Source organism: Phalangium opilio, unplaced genomic scaffold, assembly GCF_054372755.1.
Source record: "Phalangium opilio isolate 3A_F unplaced genomic scaffold, DU_Popi_V2 ptg000009l_1, whole genome shotgun sequence".
Lineage (NCBI taxonomy): Eukaryota > Metazoa > Arthropoda > Arachnida > Opiliones > Phalangiidae > Phalangium > Phalangium opilio.
This window is the reverse complement of record NW_028324146.1, coordinates 2563943-2591853: the sequence shown is the minus strand read 5'-3', so window position 1 is coordinate 2591853 and position 27911 is coordinate 2563943. Positions and strand designations below refer to the sequence as shown.

Sequence of the window (27911 nt, the reverse complement as noted above, 5' to 3'; positions counted from 1 at the left end):
CTAGGGTTAGGAGAAACGTCTAACTTCCCAATGAAAAGGCTTCCACCAAAGAATCACGCAATTGCGCTATTTGTTATCATTTATTGTGAATTTAGGAATAACTATATTTTGTGCTACAATAAAGTCATTGGAAATATCAAAGCACAGGATAAGAGTAGGCTCTGTAACTTTGACTCTTCAAAATTGATTACGAGCAATCTTTAAAAGCCCTGCCCTTGACAGTTCTAAAATGATTACACGTAATCCGTGTACTAAAACTTTGACAGTGACTAGCCCCTCGCCTAGAATCCTGATCTCTCTATACTCGTTCATTACGAGGTTTTTGTACCGACAAAGCGTCCATATTCTATAGGGTTTATAAAAGCCGTCGTAGTACAAATGACAAGTAAGTCATAAGATAAAGTTTGTATCTACATTTTTACACAGAAAAAATAAATATAGAATTTTTCATGATATTTTTATTTCATTGCTACACAAAATATTAAAGATTTTTCTTAAATAATTAAAAAATTAATTTGGCTCTTTCATTAGTACACTTTCTTACTAGGCTGCAAAGAAAGGGTTGTTGTTTTTAGATCCTAATTTTATGTTTGACTAAAGAAATATGAAGGGTGAAAATTTCGCCAGCGACCAGTCTACCTACAATCATTTATTTACTCTACAAGCTCTTGTTAACGCACTAAAAATTATCCCGGAAGTATTGAGACTGGTAGCTGACGAAGTTTTTCAGCCTGTATTCTAAGCAATAGAAACTTACCTTCACCGGATAGACGAAAGTATCACCTTCCGCTGTTCGTGATGGTGTTTCTATTACGCATGTGTATGAACCCATGTCATTCCAAACTAAATTGCGAATGATTAAGTCTCCATTGTCAAGAACCTATTAAAGATAAAATGAATTAAAATGTGCTTTTCAAGGCTGACCCCATAAGCAATAAATAGCCTTAATATTCGTGTTAAGTAGTAATATCATAAGTCTATAAAATATGTTCCATAAGTATGACGCTTCCTATTCTTCGTAAAGCTAGAGACTTCCTGAGAGCTAGTTCAAGAACGACGCGAGAATGGACTACGCTATTTAGTCCGCACTAAGCCTTTGACAGCGCCTCACATGAGAATCTATGACGTTTCACCTACAAGCTCTCAGAAACCAGTGACAAACTTATAGAACATGAACTTATGGTAATATTTCATCTCCTTCTACCAATTTAATTTGATTTACCTTGTACTTTTCGGAATTCCTCGGTAACACTTCATCGTTAGGTCCAAGCCATTTCGTTTCTTTTGTCTCGCCGTTACTGTAACGGCATTCAATTACGAGATCCTGGCCCTGTAGTTCGAAAACGGCCTTTGTTCGTGAAAAGACAGTGGGTACTGTCAAAAAAGATTCTGAAAATAAAAACAAATACAGTATCCGCATTAATGGTCTGAGACAAACATAAATCTCCTCTACTACGTAGCCGCTTTAACAACGGTTTTAACAGATTTAGAAGATAGAAATGAAACATTTTTTCAGTTGAAATCAACTGGTCCTTCATTTCGTCACTGTAATTTTTGTAAGTAGGGTAAATTCTCAATCAAGCTCGTAAATTTATAATCTCAGCCAATACTGGGATAACGCTCCTCAACGGTTGAGTTTGAACCTTATGAACTCGATCGGGAGAGGGGGGAGCGAATGTGAAAACTCACGAGGGAGACCTTGATACACCACAAGGCGGCAAATGTTCACAATTATAACACGTAAAAAAGAAACGAAATGGGGAAAGTTACAAAAAAATCCCTGCTTTCTAAAGCAGAGGCTAGTTGGCGCCGTGAAAAGAGGTACAACGAGAAATGCTTGTGGTGTTAAAGGCCGACTTCCAGCGAAAAGGGTTCTAGCGAACTGAAAACCGAGCATTGAGACTAACAATGAAGCGACCGTGCCGATTTTCGAAGCCCCGCTGGGTCAAAAGCTGGAAGGGTTCTCGTTACTTTGACCCAGTGAGAATTCGAAAATCGGCACGGTCGCTTCATTGTTAGTCTCAATGCTCGGATTTCAGTTCGCTAGAACCCTTTTCGCTGGAAGTCGGCCTTTAAAGTTCAACTTTACAGACAATACGTTTGGCCCCGACTTATAGCTGTACAATTTTATATTCATTCGAAATTATAACACTACCTATACTTCGCAATGCCAGAGACTTAAGAGAGCTAGTTCGAGAACGACAAGCGAGAATTGACTACACGCAGTTTTGTAGTCCATCTTCCTATTTAGTCTGTTCTAAGCCTTTGACAGCGTCTCACCAGTGCATTACGAGAATCTATGACCTTTCACCTAAGTCACTTCGTGACAAGCTCTCAGTTACCAGTGACAAAATTATGGAACATGTCTTATGATTGTTCTTATACCCTCAGCAAATTGTTCACTTGAAATGGTTTATTGCCTTGCGAAACGAATGAAAAGGATTACCTTTATTACAGTATAAACGTGCGGAGTATTTTCCAATTTCAGTTATTCCACTTGGAGGTGTCATAAGAATAGTCTTGCTTTTTTCCATCTGATATTTGGTTTCGACTATGCAAGTGTACTCTCCCAAATCCTCTGGTCTTAAGCATTCTATGGTTAACTTTGACGTAGATCTACCAATGTTTAAGGAATAAACATTTTGACCCCAAGTCTTGATCATAGCCATGTATCTTGCTTCTTCCCTCTCGGCCAACTAGAAAATTTTTATTTAATTTATACTAAAATTCTATTTTGTCTCATTAACGAAAATGGGCTACAAATTAGTCGTCGTTTCTTGAAAAAAATTTTCTCGAATCAAATACAACTTTCAACGCTAACTCAACGTTATCAAAAGCAAATAGAAATGACGGGGATGTACACATTTTTTCACTGAATGCCTTCTGTGTGCCCATGGCTTTCACTCTAGTGTCTTTGCTTAATCAATCTCTACTTATATGTTACGCTATATATTTTTATTTATTTCAAAGGAATAGCGAATTTTGTTTTTTTTGAGGTTATTTTGAATCTTGGTGATGAAATATTTCCTAGTGCAAACAGGGATAGATTTAATTTTAGAAGTAAAGCAATGAAGAACGGTTAGTATTTACTTCAGTCCGACTCCTAGCCCAGTATAGAGCCTTTCCCTCAAACACGTAAAGAAAAGTTTAAATTATCTTATTGGCTCACTTAAACTACGTTTTGATGACATTGCTGACGGAACTTAATTTATTTTTACCTCTGTCGCTTAAACCGGACTCTTCTTTCATACCCCTCCGTCCCGTGGAAGGGGGTCAGGGACTTTGAAGCTCACCCAGATTGCTCTGTTCTCCATTCCTACTTCTAAAATTAAATCTATCTCTGTGCAAACCTTTTCAACGTAATTTGATTTGCCAGCGTAATTGCCCTAGTATTCATATGCGGTGTTATGGCTTAGCGGGGGCAGTAAATAATTTTTCTTGGCTCAGAGATATCATGAATCACGTGACGATTGTGATCTATTTAGGTACTAGCTTTACGTTATTTCTAAATTATATTTGCGTTTGAGAGCAGTAGAAAGTTCGACTTAACACAAGTAGATCCCACAGTTATTTGTAAGGTTTTCGTTTATGGGGAGACGCGGCTTATATACAAATAGACTTACGGCTTCGTTATATGGTGACTGAGATTCCATTCCTGCGAAGTCCTCTCCGTTTTTAAGCCAACGAATAGATGGTGGAGGGAAACCCATTACATCGCATACGAGTTCGACTTTGTCGAAAAGGTTAGCAACTTTAGTTTCATTAAGAGCTTCTTTGAATATAATGTAAGGAACGGGTATGTGAACTCCTGGAATTGAAACGTATATTATTATTATTATAATTGTTTTGAAGGATTTTTACATTTTTCATAAATATTTGCAGAGTTTATTCTAAATTTTCAAACCGCTTTCCCTTAATGGTCTTTCTTAAAGAGTATTTTTGTATATAATTTCAATTGTATAATTTTTTACCAAATGCTACCTTAAATTAAGGATTTACATCATATAGTATTTGTACAATGGTAATTTACCCGTAAATTAACAAAAATTGGGAGTAAGTCAAAGCCTGTCAAGGAAGGATGCCTCGTTCGCCTGCTGTGTGTAAAGCACCTAAGCTAGCTATCATAAGTGCTCACAATTCAACAAAGTTTAATAGAGTTTAAATAAGCACATGAAAAAAAAATTACAGGTTCGTATTTTTTTTTCTCCGTATCGGTAATTCACCGTTTTTAAAATTTAAGTTCATTTCACATCTCTAAACATTTTACACTGAAGTTGTATTTATAATCTAAAACTGCAGGACCCTAAGTGGAATCATAAGATATGTTCCATAAGTTTGTCACTGGTTACTGAGAGCTTGTCACGAAGTGTCGTAGGTGAAACGTCATAGATCATCGTAAAACCTCGACTGGTTAGGCGCTGTCAATAGGAAGATGGATTGCAAAACCGAGTAGTCAATTCTCGCGATATTCTCGAACTAGCTCTCAGTAAGTCTCTAGCATTACAAAATATAGGTAGTGTCATACTTATGGAACATATCTTATAAACTTATGATGGAAACCAAGCACTGAAGAAATGTATAATTTTTAAGAACAACGAGCATCTAATTTCCTGTTCTATAAATTCGGTTATGATTCCTGAATTAGACTATTTCGTCTATGTCCAACAGACAATAATTTTCACTTCTTTCCCGAAGTAATTGTGATTTTTTTTTTTTAAACCGAATATTTAAAAGAGATCCTATAACTTAGTTCAGTAAAGATTTGGAGAAAGAGGCACTCCTAAGGTTTAACTAATGGGTCAATCTACGACTGATAGACAACTCGTCCCACCATGGGTCGGCCGATCATCATGAAATTTTAGGCACAATAAATTGTGGCCAAATAATGAACAATTGTAGATTTTGAGCGATAAATATCAATTGGTTCAGAAATAATTGCAATTTGAAAATACCCCCCGTTTTCCGAGTCTTCGAAAAGTCATTTTCGTACCATTAAACATAAAGTCGAATCTTACCTTCATTTTTTGAGATAATTTCATAAAAATTATCATTTATAGAGTATTTGAAGCGTAGAATCCGAATATGGTTTCAGATTTATTCTATCTTTAACACTTGTCTTTTAATTCCGGGTCATTTGGGATTTTTATTATTTTTGGGGGCCACATTCGGGGGTCCATAACCCCCCGAGGAACAACTTCGATTTTTTAATTGATAACATATTTGAATAGATGCTTAAATAAGCTTTGTTTTGATATATAAATTGACCCTGCTATTTAGTTCCTAAGACACTAAATTCACGTTTTTGCATTTTCACGAAAAATGATGCTTTGAAAAAAACTGAAATCAATCAATTTTATTCCAAGAGCTCAAAATTTATACTTATGATATAGTAGCGTTTTTTTAAATAGTGTTTGAGCGTTATCTAAACAAATTTTAGGAATAGTATATTTTTCTGAGCCTCAAGTACGAGATTTTTGCGAACATTTAACAGGAGCTGGCAAAATGCATAAAATGCAATAGGCCTTTCTATAAATTATTTCGCGGGAGGGTACGAACGCTCTTCATCTCTGCTTTTTCCACCGGCAACATTTTCTTTTCGCGGGAGGGAAGAATAGCCTTCGTCTCTGCTTTTTCCCCCGGCAACATACGGATTTTATGTAAAGGCCTATTTATTGGTACGAAACATTCGTCTTCTTTCGACGGCCATGATACTTCGCACCTCATTTTGTCACATTTCATAAATCTTAGAAAGTCAAGTTCTTCTTTGATGGCTTGTTGAACCAGGGCCACATACCACTCTTTATTATATACTGCCGCTACATAGTCACCAATAGCAATATCTTCAAAAGCGAGGTTATGGGAATTTTCACGTATTTGATCCTCTTGTTGGTAAACTCTAACTTTGACACTAAATAGATCAGCAGAGATACGGTACATATTGAGTTCGGAGTCTGACACAGGAATAAACTTATGTTCCAACCACAGTTGAAGCTTTAGAGAATCTTTCTTCCAATGAAATTCGATGTGTTTTAACGTCATCTTTTGTCACGTAAATAAATTTTATTCCATTAATGTGTTCAGTTATGTACTGGAGTTATGATTTGATTTTCTACTGTTCTTTGAAGAGCAGCTCTAGCAACCAAGCGCTTTACTGTACCGCCAATACCATCACATGGACTTTTTCCATGCGATGTTGCAAAAAAGTTCCACTCCGCAGTTAGGCCAAAATCCAGTTGGTGGAAACATAGATTTATCAGGTTCTTACAGTTTTTATACTGTGATGCGGCTCCGTCGCTAAAATAATTTACATGTTGCAACTCGGGAAAGGTGGTTTTCAATTCTGATATAAGGAATTTTATGAAGCAGTGGACAGTGGCGGCTCCATGATCCATTTCATCAGACACAATGCAGAAACTAAATGGCTTGATGGTACCTTGGATTTTGCAATAGACCACAAAGGGGTGTATGGTGCATTGTGATGTTTCCCAATGAAAACCCTGAACGGTATCCTGTACGATAAACGAAAAGTTTTCCGCGAAGTCCAGCAATATTACCGCCTCATTTTCCCTTAGCGAGTCTTTTAAAGGTGGAATTCATAAACGTCGGACGCAACGCAATTTAGTACAGGCAAAGGCAGGGCGTCGTGCGCAAAAGACAGGACTTTGCGCACGACGTCCTGCCTTTCCCTGTACTAAATTGCGTTGCGTCCGACGTTTATGAATTCCACCTATAATCTCTCAAATACTTGGCTTGAGCCTTGGCTACGAAGTGGTGCTGAACTAGTTTATCCATCATATTTGACAGATTGCTAATAAAATCAGACACATTTTCACGAATATCTAAAAGCTTTGTTTGTCCTTCTTTGTGGGCCCATGTTTCGTACCAATAAATTGCATTTTATGCATTTTGCCAGCTCCTGTTAAATGTTCGCAAAAATCTCGTACTTGAGGCTCAGAAAAATATACTATTCCTAAAATTTGTTTAGATAACGCTCAAACACTATTTAAAAAAACGCTACTATATCATAAGTATAAATTTTGAGCTCTTGGAATAAAATTGATTGATTTCAGTTTTTTTCAAAGCATCATTTTTCGTGAAAATGCAAAAACGTGAATTTAGTGTCTTAGGAACTAAATAGCAGGGTCAATTTATATATCAAAACAAAGCTTATTTAAGCATCTATTCAAATATGTTATCAATTAAAAAATCGAAGTTGTTCCTCGGGGGGTTATGGACCCCCGAATGTGGCCCCCAAAAATAATAAAAATCCCAAATGACCCGGAATTAAAAGACAAGTGTTAAAGATAGAATAAATCTGAAACCATATTCGGATTCTACGCTTCAAATACTCTATAAATGATAATTTTTATGAAATTATCTCAAAAAATGAAGGTAAGATTCGACTTTATGTTTAATGGTACGAAAATGACTTTTCGAAGACTCGGAAAACGGGGGGTATTTTCAAATTGCAATTATTTCTGAACCAATTGATATTTATCGCTCAAAATCTACAATTGTTCATTATTTGGCCACAATTTAGTGTGCCTAAAATTTCATGATGATCGGCCGACCCATGGTGGGACGAGTTGTCTATCAGTCGTAGATTGACCCTAATAGCAAGAAGTGATATCTAGTTTATTAGGGAGAAGGTATAAATTCGCCACATTTGCAGGTTTATCTCCAGTCCAAACGTAGGTCCGGAGTTAATCTCCGCCTCTAAATTACAACCAACATATCATTGGTCCTTGAGAACTCACGTCAGCGCGACGCGAATGACAAAAATCAAGTACTTTCCGACTGAGGAGAGGTGAAATAGCCCGGCCTCCTTTTACGTCCCCCCTTGTATTTTGAAAGGGGGGTTGGGACTATATGGCGCGCGAATACTTAGGCATATTTTACATTCTCCCTAATAAACTAGATATCACTTCTTGCTATAAGCAAGTCCGCAAGCGCAAATTCCGCAAACACTGTATGATAAAGATTGAATTACCTTTGCTTCCCCTCTTCTTGTGCGATTGGTAAAGGAATGGCTTTACCTTAAAAACATGTTAAGAGCTTCATTAATCACCATTATGAGTATTATTATGTATCTAAAAATAGAGCACGTGTCCTGGATAAGCCAATGATAAGGAACAAGGTAGTTTTATTTGAAGAAATTTAGTGATATCATTGGTTCTTCCCGACCACTTGTCTCGTTATTAGTATAGCGAATAGCGGAACAGTGCTTTATGATTTATCAAAACCTTATTTTTGAAAACAAACAAATTCTTACAATTTTGCTTCCATCTTCGACGATTTTCATAGCGTTAGTGTTTGAAGTCAAGCCAATCAAAGCCAGGGAAAAAATGTAAAAACCAAAAGTGCTTATAGTGTAGAATATCTTCATAATTGCACTGATTAAATTGCAATGCGATCAGGGCTATATAGAAATATATAAAATACTATTAACTTTGGAATTTTCTTAACATAATAGACAAGAAAAATAACGTTAATATTAATGGCTATATGTGTTATTTTAACTCTAAACAAGACGGCCCAAGGGCTCGTAATAGTAGCCATATCGTACGAGTGAATAGCCCTCTATACCCTATCCTAATGAGTGGATAACCCCTCTATACCTTACCCTAATGAGTAATGCTTAAATGATTTACCGTGCATAAAATCAGAGTGAATAGCCCCTCGATTCCCTACTCTAAAGTCTAAACAGTGATTAAATTATAACCGTATAAATTTACTTATGCTGTAATTCTAATATTCCGGCGAATCGAAGATCAGATAGTTTTTAGTGATAATCCCCTCGATGAGTTTACAACATAGACTTATGCCGATGCACACTTATCGCATCTTATAAATTTCAAACAAGGACTTATGCCCAGAAACTTTTGAAAGAGAAAGTTTAGTTATAGTGATTACGCATTTTAGTGATTATCCCCTCGAATTACCTTTAGCAATGCTAAAATGATCAAACGCATAACGCTCATTTAACACTATGTTAGCTCTATCTAAATCCACATTTGAATTAACCGCCAAAACGTTCCAGTCAAACATAACATAGATGACGATAGCTACCGAACGAGAACGAAACACATGAAACGGGGAAAATCGTTATCTATTTAATTAGCACATAAATAAAAAGGAAATAAATATAAAAACCCCAAACATACAAATTCATAAGTATCCGACCCCACAGATAAAAATTCAAAAGTATCCGACCCCACAGATTAAGAGGTACCCCACATCACCCTGACATTTTAGAGATAAAAATAAATAATAAAAAACTCGGGCTTTCTATCAAGTCTCTATAGCTCAGTGGTAGAATTTCCGTCTACTACGTGAGCGACCCGGGTTCGAATCCCGTCTGCAATCTCAAAAAAATTTTAATTAAAATTAAATTTCTAACCGAGCCCAGTTACCCCTGACGATAACGATAGCGAAAACTCCGGCCACTACTGTTACTACTGTTACTACTATTACTACTGTTACTACGGCTCGGGTCAAACTAAGAGCCTATCGTATACTACGATATGGCTAAAAATACTATCTGATAATAATAAACCTTGCATTGATTTGTAGTAAATTTTGGGATGAAAGTAATTTGAAATTGTAGTTAGAAAAGGTATTTCAACAATAATTAATAGTCTTTGATTTGAAAATGAACCCAAAGCAGGCCATGCCGGTCCCGAAAAATGGAGTGAACACTTTAAATGTACCATGTCTTTCATTCCCAATACGAACTCAGAGCTGGTATCCGATATCAAAGTTTCAAAGTTTATTTGGCATAGTTTTGTACAAAAGCTCATGAGGAGGGACCAAGTCTTCAAGCGACTTATTGCCCTTATTTTAAGCGGTTCTACATCCCACTTGTATTTTGTGTCTGAAGCAACAATGCTACGATTGCATCAACCCTTTCTATCGCAATACGAGCACGAAGATGGTAGCGAGTTTTCTTAACCATTTCCTTGTTAATCTTGTTTTTCATGAACCCGATAGTCACAAACAATCCACAAATTACAAAGAAACCTCAAGATCACTGAAAACTGCAATCTCATAAGCTTCGTGTGATTTAGAAAGACGTCTGACGTAGGCCCTAGGTAATCTTTTATAAAATATAAAGCTATACAGGGTGTTTGTGAAAGGTCTATCAATAATGAAAGGGCGTATTTATTGGGCCATTTTGAGTCGAAAATGTTCTATGACATTTTGCCGTCCGAGCCACTGTTTACAAGTTATGATTGGAGTAATTTACGGATGACCCCTTAAATTTAATTAAGAAATTGAAAGACAGGGCTAATTTAATGAAGGGGTCATCCCTAAAATATTCAAATCATAACTCGAAAACCGTGGCTCGGACGGCAAAATGTCATAGAACATTTTCGACTCAAAATGGCCCAATAAATACGCTCTTTCATTATTGATGGACTTTTCACAAACACCCTGTATATTTCCTACCGTTTTGAAGACAATGATAATAATCAAAACTAGTTTGATTTCAAATTGATTCACTTTTGAAAATAAAGTATTTGAATTTATATTGAATTGATTTAGATCTGGTTAAAAGTAACCTTATTTTACTTAAACTGGGGTATTATTACCTAGCACGTGAGACTGATAACAAAAGCGTGCATTTTGAACTACTATGGAGCATCGCGATAAGGAGAAGTCGGAAAACTGTTAACTACAAATCTAAGTAGATATCCTTGATTTTCGCACTTTCTTCTTCATCAGCTCTGTGCAAACTAAAACGTTATCTCCAGAATTGTATAAATAAAAATGATTTGGAATTAAAGAGGTCTTGGTCTACGTATCTACATTTTTAACGATGTTTTTATCTCACGTGGAATTTGATCCAATTTCGTAAAATAGTTTTCTGGAAGTTTAGTAGAATTAATCATGAGTAGAACGATAACAATACATAATGCTTTAAACATAAGCGATATTACAACGTTATAAATTATTCTAATAACCTTTATCTACGAAGGAATGTTCACAATAAACTTGTGGCTTATTTGCAGAGGGTTTGTGGCTAGTCCCTATGTCACAGCTAACCTACAGTCCCCTATGTGTCGAACTTAAAACATTTTCACCCAGTTAGAACATTTCATTTCAGTTGAATTCTGAGTTCATCCTATAAAATAGCAACAAGGAAGACTTAAAGCAAAGGGCTTCTCCGTTGATGCCCCTTAAAGATGTCTTTTCTACTACACAGTGGATAAGCTTGGTAAAGGCCAGTTAAGCCAAAGGCAGGAACCAATGGGACCTATTGCACTAGGTCTGATTGGTTCCTGCCTTTGGCAAGATAAAATTCGTGTCCAGAAGATTAGCCAGTATGCTAGGGGTGCGCCGCCTGTTACTTTACGATACAAATTCAGCTAGTTGGGTGAAAAAGTTGAGTCAACAAAATTGGTGAGTGATAAATTTTAAATATGGTGATTCAACTTGTCCAACTTCTGCTCACACTAGTTTATTCAACTCAAGTTGACTCATCTAAATGAGTCGAAAACTTGTATAGTCCTTGCTAGTATTTCCGTAGAATTTAAAAACCAACTAAAGATTCTGACAAACAGGGACTGATTTAATTTTAGAAGTAGGAATGGAGAACAGAGTAATCTGGGCGTGCGTCAAAGTCCCGGACCCCTTTCCACGGGACGGATAGGGTATGAAAGAAGAGGCGGGTCATAGCGACAGAGGTAAAAAGAAATTACGTATTTTACGCCGTCCCCATCAGCAACCTCATCAAAACGTAGTTTAACTGAGCCAATAAGATAATTTAAACTTTTCGTTACGTGTTGGAGGTAGGGGCTCTATACTGGGCTATGAGTCGGACTGAAGTAAATACTAACCGTGCTCCATTCTGCTTCTAAAATTACATCTATCCCTGGACAATCTCTCATTTTATTTTATGAAATAAGGTTGTTTGTAACATATATACACTCGTATCTAGTAGGAGACACGATCGTCATCTCGCGTCTCAAAAAGAGCCTAAAATAACTTTTTCCGGTTACTAAAAATAGTTCTTACATGCAGTTTCGTTTATCAGCTAGCAAAACTGACGTTTTGATAAAGGAAATAAACGTCATATTTTGATAAAGATCTCGTAATTTCAATATTGGGGCCAAGTATTGTCCTTGAAACATCTTTACGTCGTCGTTTTGAAGTTATCCAAGGCTCCAGTAACATCCCAAAATATTTGATAAAGCTTTGGGCTGTCTGGGGTTTAGAATTGATGATTCAGTTGCAAAACAAAAGTTGCGAACTTTCAACATAGTTATTAACCGCTTTTGATGTCGTTGGGAAAAAACAAGTGAACGTCTTTAAAGGCCGACTTCCATCGAAAAGGGTTCTAGCGAACTGAAAACCGAGCATTGAGACTAACAATGAAGCAACCGTGCCGATTTTCGAAGCCCCGCTGGGTCAGAAGTTGGAAGGGCTAACTGAAAGCCGTGCAATGTGGTTCTAGCGAACTGAAGATGAACAATAGAAATCCTTTTAAATTTATTTCCTCTCGAATTTTTTCTTTCCCCTGAAGGAAATTCTCTATTGTTACTTTTCAGTTCGCTAGAACCACATTGTGCGGCTTTCAGTTATCTTGAACACTTCCATCTTTTACCCCAGCGGGGATTCGAAAATCTGAGTGGTCGCTCCATTGTTAGTCTCGATGCTCGGTTTTCAGTTCGCTAGAGCTCTTTTCGATGGAAGTCGGCCTTTAAGAGTGCAGGGAGACTGACAAGCGTATAGGAAATAGAGTAATTTTGGCGGAGGGTCCGGTAACGTCATAGGGGGAAAATTTTGGAGGGTTTGAACTATTTGGTTTTTAATGGAAATTTTCGCAAAACTGAAATGGAGGCATAGACGTTGTTGTGTAAATGGGTGTATTGATAATAAGACTTCCAAGAAAACACATAAAAATAGCGAGGGAAACTTTGGAGAAATTTGTTTTTATCGCATTCCCATCCTAATAAAACAAAATGACCCAAGGGCTGGGTCATAATAGTAGTTACATCGTTATCTATTTAATTAGCACATAAATAAAAAGAAAAGAAATATAAAGACTCCAAAGATACAAATTCAGAAGTATCCGACCCCACAAATATAGAGGTTTCCCCCACCTCGTCCCCAGCACCTTAGAGATAAACTAAAGGAAGAAAACTCAAATTGACTATCGAATCCGGGTTTAATAAGTAAAATAAAATTTCTAGCCGAGATCCGTTCCGCCTATGGCTGGGTCAAGGTACTATATGGTTCCTTTTAAGCTAAAAACGAACGATAACGAAAGCGAAAACTCCGGCCACAACTACTACTATTAGGGGCACGGCTCGGGTCAAACTAAGAGGCTCATCGTCATGCAACGTCACGCTACCTACCACTAGCGCTAAAAAACATACCAAGAGGGGCTTATATAGCTTTCATTATGTAGAACAAGATTGTCTCGGCCACATTACAGTTTTGCGCGGACAAATTGGTAACACCAAAAACTGTGGAAGAAAGGGGAATAGGCGCCCAGCCGCAAGGGGACAGAACAATAGTTTTCCAGCTCTAAAGAGCGCAAAACTAAAAACATACCATAATGGCGCTGGGGGCGGAGTTAAGCCCGAATTGCCAAGTGCCTATCAATCAATCTGATTTTAGAAACTAATTTCGGTAAAATTTTACGGAAAATAGTACTTTGTATAAAATTTTCAATTCAAAGGAAATGAAACTAGTCTGTTTTTAATTATGTAATAACGGGTAACGTATTGGGAAAAAGTCCTTAAAAAACTTTTCTAAGAGTGCGGGATTTGACCCAGGGGTCGGACGTTTAGGAAAAAGTGTACGGGATTTCGAAATCCAATTTGATTTCGTCGGATTTAGTTTGATTTCGTCGGATTTCATCGACTTTTGTTTGATTTCGAAATCAGCATTGATTTCGGATTTCTTAAATTGGATTTCACGGGTAGCGTACGGGATTTCATGAATGACCGACCCCTCGTATTTGACACATAGTCAAACGACTCGATTGTCCATGCAACGTTGCAATAACTGATTACAGAAAGACTTTAGTCCAGCAACCGTGCTTCCTAGCCTCGGTAAATATCGCGTTGATATTTTTCCCGAGATGTGTTAACAAGAGATGTGTCGAGGGACTAATCAATCTCAGAATTTCGGAACACCAATTATGAGTTACGCGTAATCAAGTTAGCTCTGTCAAGGGCATGCCTTTATAATTACTCGTAGTCTCTCTGCATGGTAGAGTGAAACCTACAGAGTTTATACAGATTTACACTAAGTGTCTAATACTGTATTGCATCGATAAAAACGGTTTTAAGTTCTAACCTTAAAATTAAGTACATTAAGCCTACAGGTGTTGCAGCACCGCCGACGCTACAATGAATGTCAAATTTATAACACCACATATGACAATGCGTTAACAAATTAAAATAAAAATGAAAGGCTAGTAATACAGCAATATTGTATTCAATATAAGTGTTCGTCTTACTGGTTAAACACTGGCCTAGAAAATGGGCACTTGATCATTCATTGAACCTAATTTTATATCAAACTTGACCTATATCAAATCTAAACTTACCTCAAACTTAACCTATATTAAAACCTAACCTTACCGTAACCGAACCTAAGCTATCCTAATTCTAACCAAACCCTACCTATCCTAATGTTACCCCTAACCTAACCTAATCTAAGCTATCCTAATCCTATCCCTAACCAAAGCTATCCTAATCCCAACCTAACCTATACTTAGCTTAACGTAAACTACATTAAACCTAAGCTAACATAAACCTCACCTTTACGTATATTAAACCTAATCTTATTTCAAACTTAACCTATATTAAACCTAATCTTATCTCAAACTTAACCTATATTGAACCTAATCTTATCTCAAACTTAACCTATATTAAACCTAACCTAAACTATATTAAACATAACCGAACATTTACCTATTTTTAACCTAACCTATCCTAAACGTAACCTTTTCCTATCTTTTACCTAACCTAAACCTCACCTTTACGTACCCTTAACCTAACCTAACCTAACCTAAAGCTTTCCAAATCTATTCTTACTTAAACTGTCACACTAACACCATCAGGTTTTCGTCTCATCTGAAAACCCTGTGCATTGCAAAGCAGAATACAGATACTCTACTTACCAAAATCAAAGATGAGAAGCGACTGTTTTCCGAATGTATATTTGAATCTCTGTGGGAAGTAGATTTTTTGTTGCGCGAGAAACGCCTTTCTTAGCTTCTAAATCCACGAGGAAAGACGGAGAATTGAGGCACGTGCGCTCGTTTATATAGCCACCGATTGCCATTTCCCACAGGATGGGGGCGGTCGCTTTAGCTAAACCTCCGAACGAGAAATTAATGGCTTTTACGAAAGCGGTGATATTTGGCCATCAATTATTAAACACGGGAAAATAAAGTCTTTCGAGATTCAACCTCTATTAATATTAATACACACAATAGTAGACGTAGTTTTTTTTTTAAATTTTTCGTTTTTTTTCATCTTACATGACACACAATCTGATTTCGATATTCTATTCTAAAAATAAACTTTCTAAGAAGTCACGTTAAATTATATGGAATTTTTAGTTAAATATCGTGTGTGTGGCCTCCGAAATGAGAATTCTAAAATGTATCAAGTTCAAATAAAACAAATTTGATTTTATATAATTAAGGTAGAAATGAAATTTGATATACTATTTGATCCAAAATATAGCATTGTTGATCGATATAGCTGTGTCGTAAAGCGCATAATGACAGCAATTTTTAAGTGCTTTTTGAAAACCTTCAGTCAAACGAGGGGATAATATGATATATAATATAATATTATAATATTATACTATATCTTAAGGGAAAGGTACCTCAAAAGATACAGCCTTTTTCTAAATATAAAAATAAATATTAAAAAAGTGAATGTTCTCTTATTACAAAATAATTAACATCAGAAGGGGATAATAGAAGAAGGATGACACTCTGTATCCTCCTAATGCTTTAGTTATGTAACGTCATTCTTCCCAGGCTCCCCCTTTTAGTTTGCTTTCCCGCTCATCAAACTACAAATGGGCATCGCACCGTAAGGTGAATTCTATAGTTGTTTGGCACTAAATCCCCAGCAATCATTCCACAAACCTCGTATTGACGTGGGACGAAATGCACAAGCGCGTCTTGCCAAATATTTAAGCGCTAATAGAGTAATGATGAGGGAACTATTTATCGCGTATGTGATTCGGTTTAGTAACCTTGCTCTAAATGTTCCAATGTTGGGAAGAGTGACGTAACACTTACCCCGCTTTGTGGTACACTTCTCTCGAAGAAGTATTACATACTTCTGTTAACATTTAACTAGTCTTAAAACGAGGACTACTTCGCCACCCGCCATTGCTCTAGTGGCGTCTGCTAAATCGAACCACTTATCCCTACGGCATTGGTTGAATTCTCACAGGCTGAGAGAGGTAAGGTAAGGGTGAGGTAGGGTAAGACTAACTAAATGATAATTATTTAGTAAAAAATAAGAGATCTTTCATTTTTTTTAATATTTTTCATTTATATTAGTACAAGACCGTTCTTTTAAGTTATAATGTTATGTTACCTGAGCTTTTCCTTTAATACTAGACTCAAAAACAACATATAACAATAATATATGGTATTTTCCATTACATTAATACTAAATTTCTTAAGAAACCTTTATTCACATGTTAAAAATAATAGTTTAACAAGGGAAAATTACGGACCGTGTTAATCCTGGGTTTTTCTAATTTGTACCTTTGCATCACTAGGGTCGCTTCTCTAGAAATTTCATAGGTGTATAGGCCCAAATCCTGTTAGTATACTTCAATGAGTGTCACACTTAATGATATATTGAATACTTATTCTAGGTGGATAAGAGAGAGAAACCTAGAAAATTTTAAGCTTTACTAATTTTTCCAAATTTTAGACTTTAAGAATACCTCTAAGCAAGAAGTGATATCTAGTTTATTAGGGGGAAAGTATAAGATGCCTCAGTATTCGTGCGCCATAGTCCCAGTCCCCCTTTCAAAATACAAGGGGGGACGTAAAATGAGGCCGGGCTATTTCGCGTCTCCTCAGTCAGAAAATCCGTCATTTTCGTCATTGGCGTCGTGCTGGCTTGAGTTTTCAAGAGCCAATAAGATGCTGGTTGTAATTTAGAGGCGGGGATTAACTCCGGACCTACGTTTGGACAGGAGATAAAGCTGGAAATGTGGCGAATTTATACCCTCTTCCTTATAAACTAAATATCACTTTTTGGTCTAAGCAAACAATGTTTATGGGGCATACCTTTTTAAATCTTTAAATCTTAGGCGCTTGACCTGGAAAATTCTTAAAACGCCAAGAGCCAACGTTAACCAATTCTTACTTGACGGAAATTTAATAAAAATCACGTCACTCAGACCCTATAATTACAAAATGGAGAAATGTTTCGAAATTAATTTTAACGCTTAAGTCTTGGCCACTGTTTATAACTATACAATACAAGAGACATCAAAATGCACGGAAAAAAAGAAAATTTGTGGTATAATATACTCACCAAAAACATCTCTGTAAAAATATGCCAAGTTGTTTGGCCGTAAAAAGAAGTGAGATCTAAAATACGGCCAAGTTATTATCTCCAGGTGAACCAACATTTTATTCGACTTAAAACTTCTCAAGAATGTTTTTCTGACTTGGCCATTTGCATATCAAGGATTCGTTTAATTCCAGATATGGATCGAAATTAAAATATTAAATCAAATTGGTTAAATATTCTTGATAAGCCTTTGTGGTTAAACTTGTAATTTCCGTTATTAACCTTCACGGGTGCAAAGAAGAAGGATGCAAGTTTGGTATGATAATGGCCAAGTCAGAAAAACATTCTTGAGAAGTTTTAAGTCGAATAAAATGTTGGTTCACCTGGAGATAATAACTTGGCAGTATTTTAGATCTCATTTTTTTTTACGGCCAAACAACTTGGCATATTTTTACAGAGATGTTTTTGGTGAGATTTCACTCCTTTTTGTACGTTCATGTTCTTGTAGATCTATAGAATTAGGATTATGAAGTGAAATAAGCATTTGTACTTTTAGATTTTTATTTGTTCTTTCCAAGAGTTTTACTTGGCTTTGCCTTTTTCAACTTTTTTGAATTCAACTTTCTTTTTTTTTTCTCAGGCTGTGATAATTGTTAACCGTATTTCTATTCGAAGAACACAATATTGTGGCAAGTAACACTTTTAATCAACAGAATAGATTTAAGAAAAACTAAATGAATCAAAACACGCTTAGAACCATTTCAGACGAAATGAAAAGGAAATGAGTAAAAAAATTAATTACTAAAACATTATGTAAAAAACATAAATTTTGCAATAATACGAAAGAATCATATTAGTAAAAAATATTAATATTAAGAGACGAAAAAATTAAATTATAATGTCCTATTACGAGTGGATATAAATTATAAAACCCCCATTTCAGGGGCTAACAGGGGAAAATTCCCGCTTTTGGGACTTTTTCCTTTCTTTGTATGCTAAGTCCTACTTGTATGCCAAATTTTATCATTCCCGCAACACCGGAAGTGCCCTAGAGGTTTAGATGATGACTCTAATTCTAAACCCCCATTTCAGGGGCTAAAAGGGGAAAACTCCCGCTTTTGGGACTTTTCCCTTTCTTTGTATGCCAAGTCCTACTTGTATGCCAAATTTTATCATCCCCGCAACACCGGAAATGCCCTAGAGGTTTAGATGATGACTCTAATTTTAAACCCCCATTTCAGGGGCTAAAAGGGGGAAACTCCCGCTTTTGGGACTTTTCCCTTTGCTTGTATGCTTAGTGGTACAAGTATGCCAAATTTCATCATTCTAGCACCACCGGAAATGCCCTAGAGGTTTAGATGATGACTCTAATTTTAAACCCCCATTTCAGGGGCTAAAAGGGGGAAACTCCCGCTTTTGGGACTTTTCCCTTTGCTTGTATGCTTAGTGGTACAAGTATGCCAAATTTCATCATTCTAGCACCACCGGAAATGCCCTAGAGGTTTTGATGATGTGTCAGTCAGTCAGTCAGTCTCATAATGTGTCATTTTCACATAGGATTATCACAGAAACCAAATGAGTTAGAAAGCTGGAAGTTGGAGGACTTCCTAGGATTAACACTGCCCTTGAGGTGCAAATATGAGTGGTGTACTATTCCCCAGTACCGAGTTAAGAGGGGGTCAAAATGAGGCTGAAATGTTTCAGGTAAAGGATTGCTGGTAGTGCACGACAACTTGGCGGGTGCACTGCCGTGCACCCAGATATAGGCCCTAATACAAAAGTGACATTTTATGAAAACAGTGCTCCCTTGTGTTGGTACTGGATCTTGAATATGAAGACATCCATCTTTTAATAAAAAAAAACTCCATCATTTCCTTCAAAATGTACATCATCAATGACGATTTTAAAAACGTCCGCTCATTGGTGGAATACGGCAAGTCCAACCGATAAAATAGAATACACAATGACCTAAATTTTTGTCGAACTGAGCAAGTAATTTTTCGGTTGAACTTTTGCTCCCGATGAGAATTAAGCTTTAAGCTTGATTCCCACTCGACCAAAAATGCCGACGAAAATCACGCAAAATTTGAACTTGCGGTAGACAATTGACACAACGACCGAATTTTGAGTTTTGCGGTAGATATTTTTGGGTCATGTGACAGATGGGAGTGGTTTCCCGAGGGCGGAAACTGAAACGACATCTTTCATTCTTGGTGACATTGTTTACAATAAGCCCTGGTTAACTCTTTTAACAGCTAAAAACACTATAAATAAATGGTGGCCACCAATCGATCCCGCGTACGCATGCGTTCGTCCACTTAATTTCATTGGCTGAGACACCAGCGTTAGCCTAACGACGGAAAAAATTTGGACATTTCGGTCGAACCCATTTCTGCCAGGTCTGTTTTCGGTCGAGTGAGAATTGGGCTCAAGGTATTAAAGGAACTGCAAAGAAGGCATCGGCGGATGGGTATAAAGTATTTGAAATACGTCACAGACATCACGTGATGCCAAGATACAAAGACTGCTCATGGAGTGGAACTGGACATTTAGTCCTTGTTTTTCGCAAGATTGCAGCGCCAATTCCATGAAGTGGTAGTTTTCGAAATAAAACGAACTAAACTTCTTTGAACCACGCCTCTCCTCGGTCACGTGCCTCTGACGTATTTAAAATAATTTTTACCCACCCGCCAATGCCCTCTTTACAGTCCCTTTAAATTGCATGACATATATTTAATTTAACCTAACCAAGCCCATTTGATTAAATATAGGAAGTTGAGGCGTATGGATAAACAATGACAAATATTTTAGAAAATTTAAGTAGTGCACCTGAACCTGAGTTCAATAAATGAACCCGTCAGGTGTCACGTGCCAGGAATTAGGGAAGGAGAGAGAGAGAGTTTGCTTATTAGAAGTTCATTTCCATGACGAAATATGATTTACAAATACATTAAGACTAACGAAAGAGAAGCGGTTATTAATGAGGGTATGTTTCCACAAACGTGGTTTACAATTGCGCAGTTCTTATTGAACATTGTTTAATTTCTTCGCATTTATCAGGAGGGTGGTTTTGAAAGAAAAGGTAGACGCACTGATCTTTCGAATCAGGTAGTCACTTAGTGTAAGGGAACTCAAATAATTGTGTTGTTGACCGACTTTAGTACTCTGTAGGGTTTCTCTATTTATGTAGGAAGGAATCAAAGGTTATACTTTCAACTTCCGTAATTGTAGTTGAACTGAGCCACTGGAAACCTAGGTTTTTGAGAATTTATAATGAAATATTGGAAGATTTGCCTTCAATAATACCAAATACAAATAGAAATAAGAGAAAGCTAGGCTTCTGAAGTGCCCTGTGTGATGCTTTCGACGTAAAGTCTCTTTTCTCCTTCGTTTCTATGGTCGAGCTGCTTTCCAATTTTGAAGTATTCGGGGAAGAATATTTTAGCTTCCTGGCTATCATAGGTTTGATATTGAATGTAATTGCCTGGGCTTCGAGTCAACTGCCCCTTTGTAATACATGTTGCGTCTTAAGCACAATACTGGACATTGAAGAAGGCTTTCATTCTATCCAACGTTTTTCTTATTTAAACATTTGCACTTGTTAATAGTCATCCTTAGCTATATATTGAGTACTTTCTTCAGTAACGTATAGATTCGACTCGAAATTAAGGAAAATTTGTGTTTTAAAGTCATAATATCAAAACATGTCAAAGACGTTTGTAACCTTCGAGCTTTTAGATCAGAAATTATGGTGGAGGAATAGTTCGTTTTGTTTTCACTCGCCCTTTAAGAGGGGAACTCTTAGCAAAATAGCTCTCCCGTTACTATATTGAGAACCCCTCTCGAGCGCTTCCATGGTTTCGCTAACATTCAAACACCCGGGATACACCTCTAATTGTAAGTTATGTGATGCCAGGAAATTAAAATCGAGCCCTTGCTCTCACCCCATTTCCTATATGAACGTTTTTCCAAATTTAGGTAGTGGCAGAGGCCAACGAGAACCATTCTAAGGAGGGGAAGTTATCAACTCTCTAAGCTGGACATGTTATGCATTTGAAATATTTAATATACTTGTTCTTTCGAAATTTGCAAACACAAAATTCCCTGGTATTTCAAGGTTTCAAAGACTATTTCGTGTATCCTTTACTAAAAAGGTTAACAGGGTGGTCCAAAAAAGGTGGTAGAACAGTGGGTTCTAGCAAAAGTATATAGATATAAAAACAAAAAGTACACTTCGTTGAAACTTGCTCGTACCACTTAATATGAGAAGCCCTACTTCATACCATTATTGTGTCAACCCCCTCTGCGTATGTTTACCTTCCCGAATGTGGCACAGGGAAAAAGCCGTGAATAGGCTCATTTAGTAACAGACTCTAGCTCTAGTACCAAAAACTAACCTTTAGATCGCCAGCATCATGTACTACTTTCTATAAACCTATGACGTCAAGAAGCTCTTCCCTGATTGGTTAGTTCCTGTAGGCGGTTGAGCGGAGGCTCAGTTTACATGTCGTCTAGAGCTAAAGGCAGCGAATTGTTAACGAAGTGATCTTTTTGTTTTTATATCTATACACTTTTAGTTCTAGGGACAAATTTGAGTCGAAAAATGTTTGTTTGACAGATTAACCCTTAAAATTAACATGATAATCTGAAAGACAGTTCTAATTTAATAGGGGGTCATCTAAAAAATACTCCAATCATAACTCGTATACGGTGGCCCCTTAAAGTAAAATGTCATGGACTATTCTCGATGCAAATTCGACCTATTTAAAAACTGATTCCATTGTTTCAAATTTCTCAATATGTGACTCTCGCGTTTCACCAAAAACCAGAGTTGGTCACTTCCCTCCTGGAAGGTTTTTATGCGCTTCTGGTATAGTGGTAATTAGCAAAAGGGAATTTATAATAGCGTAGCTAAGCTGGACACTCTTTAATCACGTGATACGAGAGTATATGGTCACATTTAAATAGATTTAATTTTGTATTTTAAAGTAGCCTTTTAAATCGAAGGCCATATATAAATGTAAAGACTCGACAACTCCAAATTCGTCATTAATGACTTTAATCTCATTTGGTGATAAATAACTGATTTTAGATAAACAAATTGTACATATTTTTCAATGATCAAAGTGTGGGGCCATGCGAATAAAAGTGCAATGGTTATCAATATATGGTGCGTTGATTTATAATAATTGATGAATAATCATTTTAATAACTTGTCGAACCACTTCTGTTAAATTTGTCTAAATCCCGCCAGAAAAGCAGCAATGAAATCGCCAAGCTTTGGTTCACATTTTTGAATTTCAGAAGAGTTTTTTCATTTGAATTTAAGTGAGTATCTTCAAATGTTTAGTATTTTAAATTCTTTTTACGTTCTTAAATTAATTACTAAGTCGTCATTTTGTATTTTGCACAACATTTATTCCAAAAATGAAATGAATTCAAAAAAAAAAACCAATTGCTTCCGAGAAATTCTTATTTAAAAATTCAGTAAAATTATTTTATTACATAAAACCCTTAAAATTCTTATATTCCAATGTTATTTCGAAAATTAAACTTAGCCATTGGCGGAAAGTATACCATTTCAAGTATTGACTATAAATTTAATCACTGCAACAAAATACATGCCAAAAACTTTCAAGCATTAGTGAATTAGCTTATTAATACGGGTTTTTTCATTTATAATACAACCATAGCAACGTATTACAATATTTATGCGGATGTAAAGAACCAATTTTCTTACGGTATAGAACCAATTGAAATTTGAATCTATTAGTGCGTCAGAATGTAACTGTATCAAAATATAAATAAGTTTAATGTGTAAAGTAATGATACAGGTGGGATTTTAGACAGTTCGATTTCACAAAATGTGTTTCGTCCTTTATGTTAAGTTAGCTTAATTTAAAACAAAGAAATGAAAAGAGCTTTGAGAATAAAATATTTCAAAAATTCTTGCAAACAATTTACATTATTTCAGTTTACCATTGTTTAAACGTGTCTGTTATTTTTAATTTTTCAATTTTTCAACTTCCCAATCAAATATATCTTATTTTCAATCATCTACTTTATATTCTAAAGTAATATACCAACATTTCAATGTTTCTTGTATCTTATTAAACAATTAAGTAAAGCTTTGGGGCCATTTCCAAGAGCTAATTAATATCTTTAACATCAACCAATATCCTACATTTTATTTCCACAGAACGATTTAATGCAGGAAACCTTATAGTTAATGAAACGTCTCTTCTTTCAGCCTCCCACCACCGTTGAACTTTAAATAAATCTTCTTCCCAGTGGTGGCCCTGGTGGGGATCGGAAGAATGATTACTTTGTAGTAAAAAAACATTTTAGAGGTCAAAACAGTCTTATTTGTGGTAACCTCGTAACGCCAAAAAACTCACGCACGCCTAAGAAAGAGAAAGAAATCGTGATATTTTACACGTACGCTTCATACATACATAATGAATGAAAGTTCTAGTTTCGGACAGTAAAACCATAGAGGTTTTAAATGTTGCTGGAGTGGCGACGGTCACAAACATTTTTGGCACTCTTTAAAAATAGTCTTAATTTGATAAGATATACTGTATAAGTACCGTTTCCCTGGTGTTTTAAAAGTCTGGAAACCGGGAAGGGTTTCATAATTATGTAGACACTAAACAAAAACGAAAAATAAACTTCTCCAAGTCGAGACGCAATTAAGAGGTTTTTCTTAAATAATTAAACAAATAAAATAGATGTTAATCATTTTAATCGTCATTAATTTACCTTAATTCTAGGTAAATCGTTTTAGGAAACTTTATTCCTAAAATCATCTTAAACATAGCTATTGTTGACGTTTGATTCAAGCGTATGCCTCTTTAACCAATTTTGGGACGTTTGGGGTATATAAGGCGACTGATTCACAATAATTGATGACATTGGGAGCCTAGACGTTTTTCGTAACCAAAGCCGACCGCCGCGTGATTCTTGATCCTAACGATGGGAATAGAAGCCAGCAAGTTGGGAAAACCAAAATATTACCTCTCCGAGTCAAGAGGAGGACTACTTACAAACTTATTTACCCAGATATGGAAATGTTTCTTTTTTTTATGAAAAAATACTGAAGTTAAAATTTATGAAATATTAAAGAGGTATACAAAGCATAGCGAATATACTGTAAATCAGACGACATTTTACATACAATAAGGATATACTTGCACACATTAAAATCATCCGATGGGGGAACAACGGGAAATGAAGAGATAAAACTTTGGAGGGATATTACCTTTACGTGTTTGAAAAGGCCCAATTTTCTACTCCTCAACTGTATACCCTCTATGTTCAAAGCCATATTCACAACACGGTTGCCGTGTAAACACTATCCTCTCGTTTCACCTCAACGATTTTCTTAGTGTGTCAACGTGACTGTTAACGTTACATAACACCAAAGCTTATTCGTGGCTACACGCACTGAAAGTAAATGCGCACCATAAAAAGCATGAAAACACGAAGCTACAATCCGATTAACATCAGACCTTTCACTGATTTGGGCTGTGTTCAGCAGAGCTCACCAAAAAAGACAGCGGGTTTTGGAAAACGTTTACCGAAGAACTCTGTCGTCATGGCTTTGCTGAACGCTTTTCTCCGGTCATCGGTGTTTTAAAAATGACGCTAGCGAAATAAAGCGTGCAAGGTACCAAGGCTTGACAAAATTTGTATGATAGGTATATTCCATTCAGAATCAGCAAGAGCTCTATGTAATAATACCACCATGTTTTTTTCGCCAAGCTGAGAACTATGCGTTTTACGTCACGTTATCCAAAGACCCGACTATTTTCTTCGGTGACTGCGCTGGCTCAGCGCTGAGCAGCGTGACGTCAAAATTCAAAACCCAAATCCCATTCTGTAGGACACTGCTGATGAACGCGGCCCAGATTTCCACCATGATGCTTTATTCAATTATAAAATCATAGCCTGATTATTTAATAGTGTATTTAACTTTCGGTTCACTCTGAACCGTTAATGTCTCTGCATTACAGAAACGAAAAACAAACCCAAGCGTTTACTTTATGGTTCACTAGGCTTATTGACAAATAAAAGTTCACTTGACCGACAGAGTAGCGTTGTTCTTGTATTCACTAAAGAAAGGATTATGCTATAAACATATGTAGTATAGCTTAAGTAATATATAAACATCCATTCCAGATAATAATATAAAAAATATTCTTGGGATATCAAAATGAAACAGAGCTTTATAGCTACAAAACTACTAAAAGCATCGAAATTACGAAAAATATTTCCATATATTAATTTTACATTATGAGAAAACCAAATATTAAGGTTTTGTAGGATTTCTTTCCACATCAACACAAGGCTAACTGCTAACGCGGTGCACTAGTTTAACAACAGACAGACACACACAGACAAACTCATAGACTGCTGTTTTACCCTTTCCGTATAAATTTTGAGTTGAGAGACAAGATTATCTTAAATACAAAAATAAATATAATTATTATAATAAATTTTCTTCGTTAGTTATTCACCTTATTCAGCGTTACATCCTTTTTAAAAAGAACAATTAAACATTCTTGAGAGACTTGACTAATATTGACGTTTGAATTGAAGGATACGACTGTTGTTTCGCCTTACTCAAATAGGTAGTATATAAAGGTTTCGAATCGCAGCTATGGATAAGAACAGCGCAATTGCGTGAACCTTTGGTGGAAGCCCCGCCTTTGGGAGGCCGGACGTTTTTCGTAACCCTGGCCGATCGCCGCGTATGTCTTAACCTTAAGGATGATGATGTAGTAGGAACCAGGTGTACAGACTGGTGTCCATGTGGGATGAACAAAAACAAAGACCAGAAGATGGTGGTGTTCGAAGCCAGGTGTACAGACTGGTGTCCATGTGGGATGAACAAAAACAAAGACCAGAAGATGGTGGTGTTCGAAGCCAGGTGTACAGACTGGTGTCCATGTGGGATGGACAAAAACAAAGACCAGAAGATGCTGGTGTTCGAAGCCAGGTGTACAGACTGGTGTCCATGCGGGATGGACAAAAACAAAGACCGGAAGATGCTGGTGTTAGAAGGCAAGTGTACAGACTGGTGACCATGTGGGATGGACAAAAACAAAGACCAGAAGATGGTGGTGTTAGAAGCCAGGTGTGCACACTGGTGTCCATGTGGGATGGACAAAAACAAAGACCAGAAGATGGTGGTGTTAGAAGCCAGGTGTACACACTGGTGTCCATGTGGGATGGACAAAAACAAAGACCAGAAGAAGGTGGTGTTAGAAGCCAGGTGTACAGACTGGTGTCCATTTGAGGTGGACAAAAACAAAGACCAGAAGATGGTGGTGTTAGAAGCCAGGTGTACAGACTGCTGTCCATGTGGGGTGGACAAAAACAAAGACCAGAAGATGGTGGTGTTAGAAGCCAGGTGTACAGACTGGTGTCCATGTGGGGTGGACAAAAACAAAGACCAGAAGATGGTGGTGTTAGAAGCCAGGTGTACAGACTGGTGTCAATGTGGGGTGGACAAAAGCAAAGACCAGATGTCGGTGGTGATTAGAAGCCAGTGTGTACAGACTGGTGTCCATGTGGGATGGACAAAGACCACAAGAGGGTGGTGATTTGAAGCGGGTGTGTACAGACTGGTGTCCATGTGGGTTGGACAAAGACCAGAGGGTGGTGGTGTTAGACAGGCAATGAAGTAATAGCCAGTAAGTGTAATACAATTTTCGAAATTTCCGGAAATTGAAAACACGCTTGCTCCGATTTGCAAACTGCGAACGCGGTACCCTGGAGTATAAGTCAATAACAACAGAGAGACAGACAGACAAACACAGACACGTCAAAATTAGATTCTCTCCGTGACATACGTCACTCGGAGAGGTAAAAATTGCTTTCTGCGAACACATTTGCTCCAGTTTGCGAACTGCAAACTCGGTAACAGACACACACACACCCACCCACACGTCCAGTGTAATACCTCTAAGTGACACGTCATCGTCACTCGGAGAGGTGACAATATATATAGTTTAAAGGCCCAACCAAATGATTTATTTAGATTAAGTTATTATTTTTTACCTCTCCGAGTGACGTATGTCACGGAGAGGTTCTAAAATCGACAGGCATGCCTGTGTGTGTGTGTGTGTCAGTCTGTTGTTATTGACTTACACCCCAGGGGACCGCGTTCGCAGTTTCCGAATCGAAGCAAATGTATTCGCTGTTTCCGGACCGCATTCAGAGTTCCCAGAAAATTCAAAACTTGAGGCTATCCACAATTCAACTGACCACTATTACTTCATCTGACTTGTCAATTGTCCATTCCACATGAACACCAGTCTATACTCATTGGCTTCTAACACCACCATCTTCTGGTCATTGTCCATTCCACATGGACACCAGTCTGTA

General features: G+C 36.9%; 1 protein-coding gene across 1 annotated transcript; it reads right to left on the bottom strand.

The window, feature by feature from the left end:
* Positions 1–443: 443 nt before the first annotated feature.
* On the bottom strand, positions 444–15273 carry ImpL2 (Ecdysone-inducible gene L2). The gene is made up of 8 exons (XM_089846403.1): positions 15140–15273; positions 8273–8419; positions 7991–8036; positions 3624–3808; positions 2447–2696; positions 1223–1389; positions 758–880; positions 444–548 (listed from the first exon to the last, which is right to left on the bottom strand). The coding sequence occupies exons 2-8, from the start codon at positions 8384–8386 to the stop codon at positions 528–530; spliced, it is 906 nt and encodes a 301-aa protein (XP_089702529.1). The 5' UTR covers positions 8387–8419; positions 15140–15273; the 3' UTR covers positions 444–527.
* Positions 15274–27911: the final 12638 nt, after the last annotated feature.

What these genes read in the sequence shown, in the direction of transcription:
- ImpL2 (XM_089846403.1), bottom strand. Translation starts at nt 8,386, where the DNA reads ATGAAGATATTCTACACTATAAGCACTTTTGGTTTTTACATTTTTTCC. An exon ending in ACGTTTATACTGTAATAAAG is followed by an intron (nt 1,390 to 2,446) that starts GTAATCCTTTTC and finishes TTTTATTTTCAG; the next exon opens with AATCTTTTTTGACAGTACCC. An exon ending in GGAATTCCGAAAAGTACAAG is followed by an intron (nt 881 to 1,222) that starts GTAAATCAAATT and finishes TATCTTTAATAG; the next exon opens with GTTCTTGACAATGGAGACTT.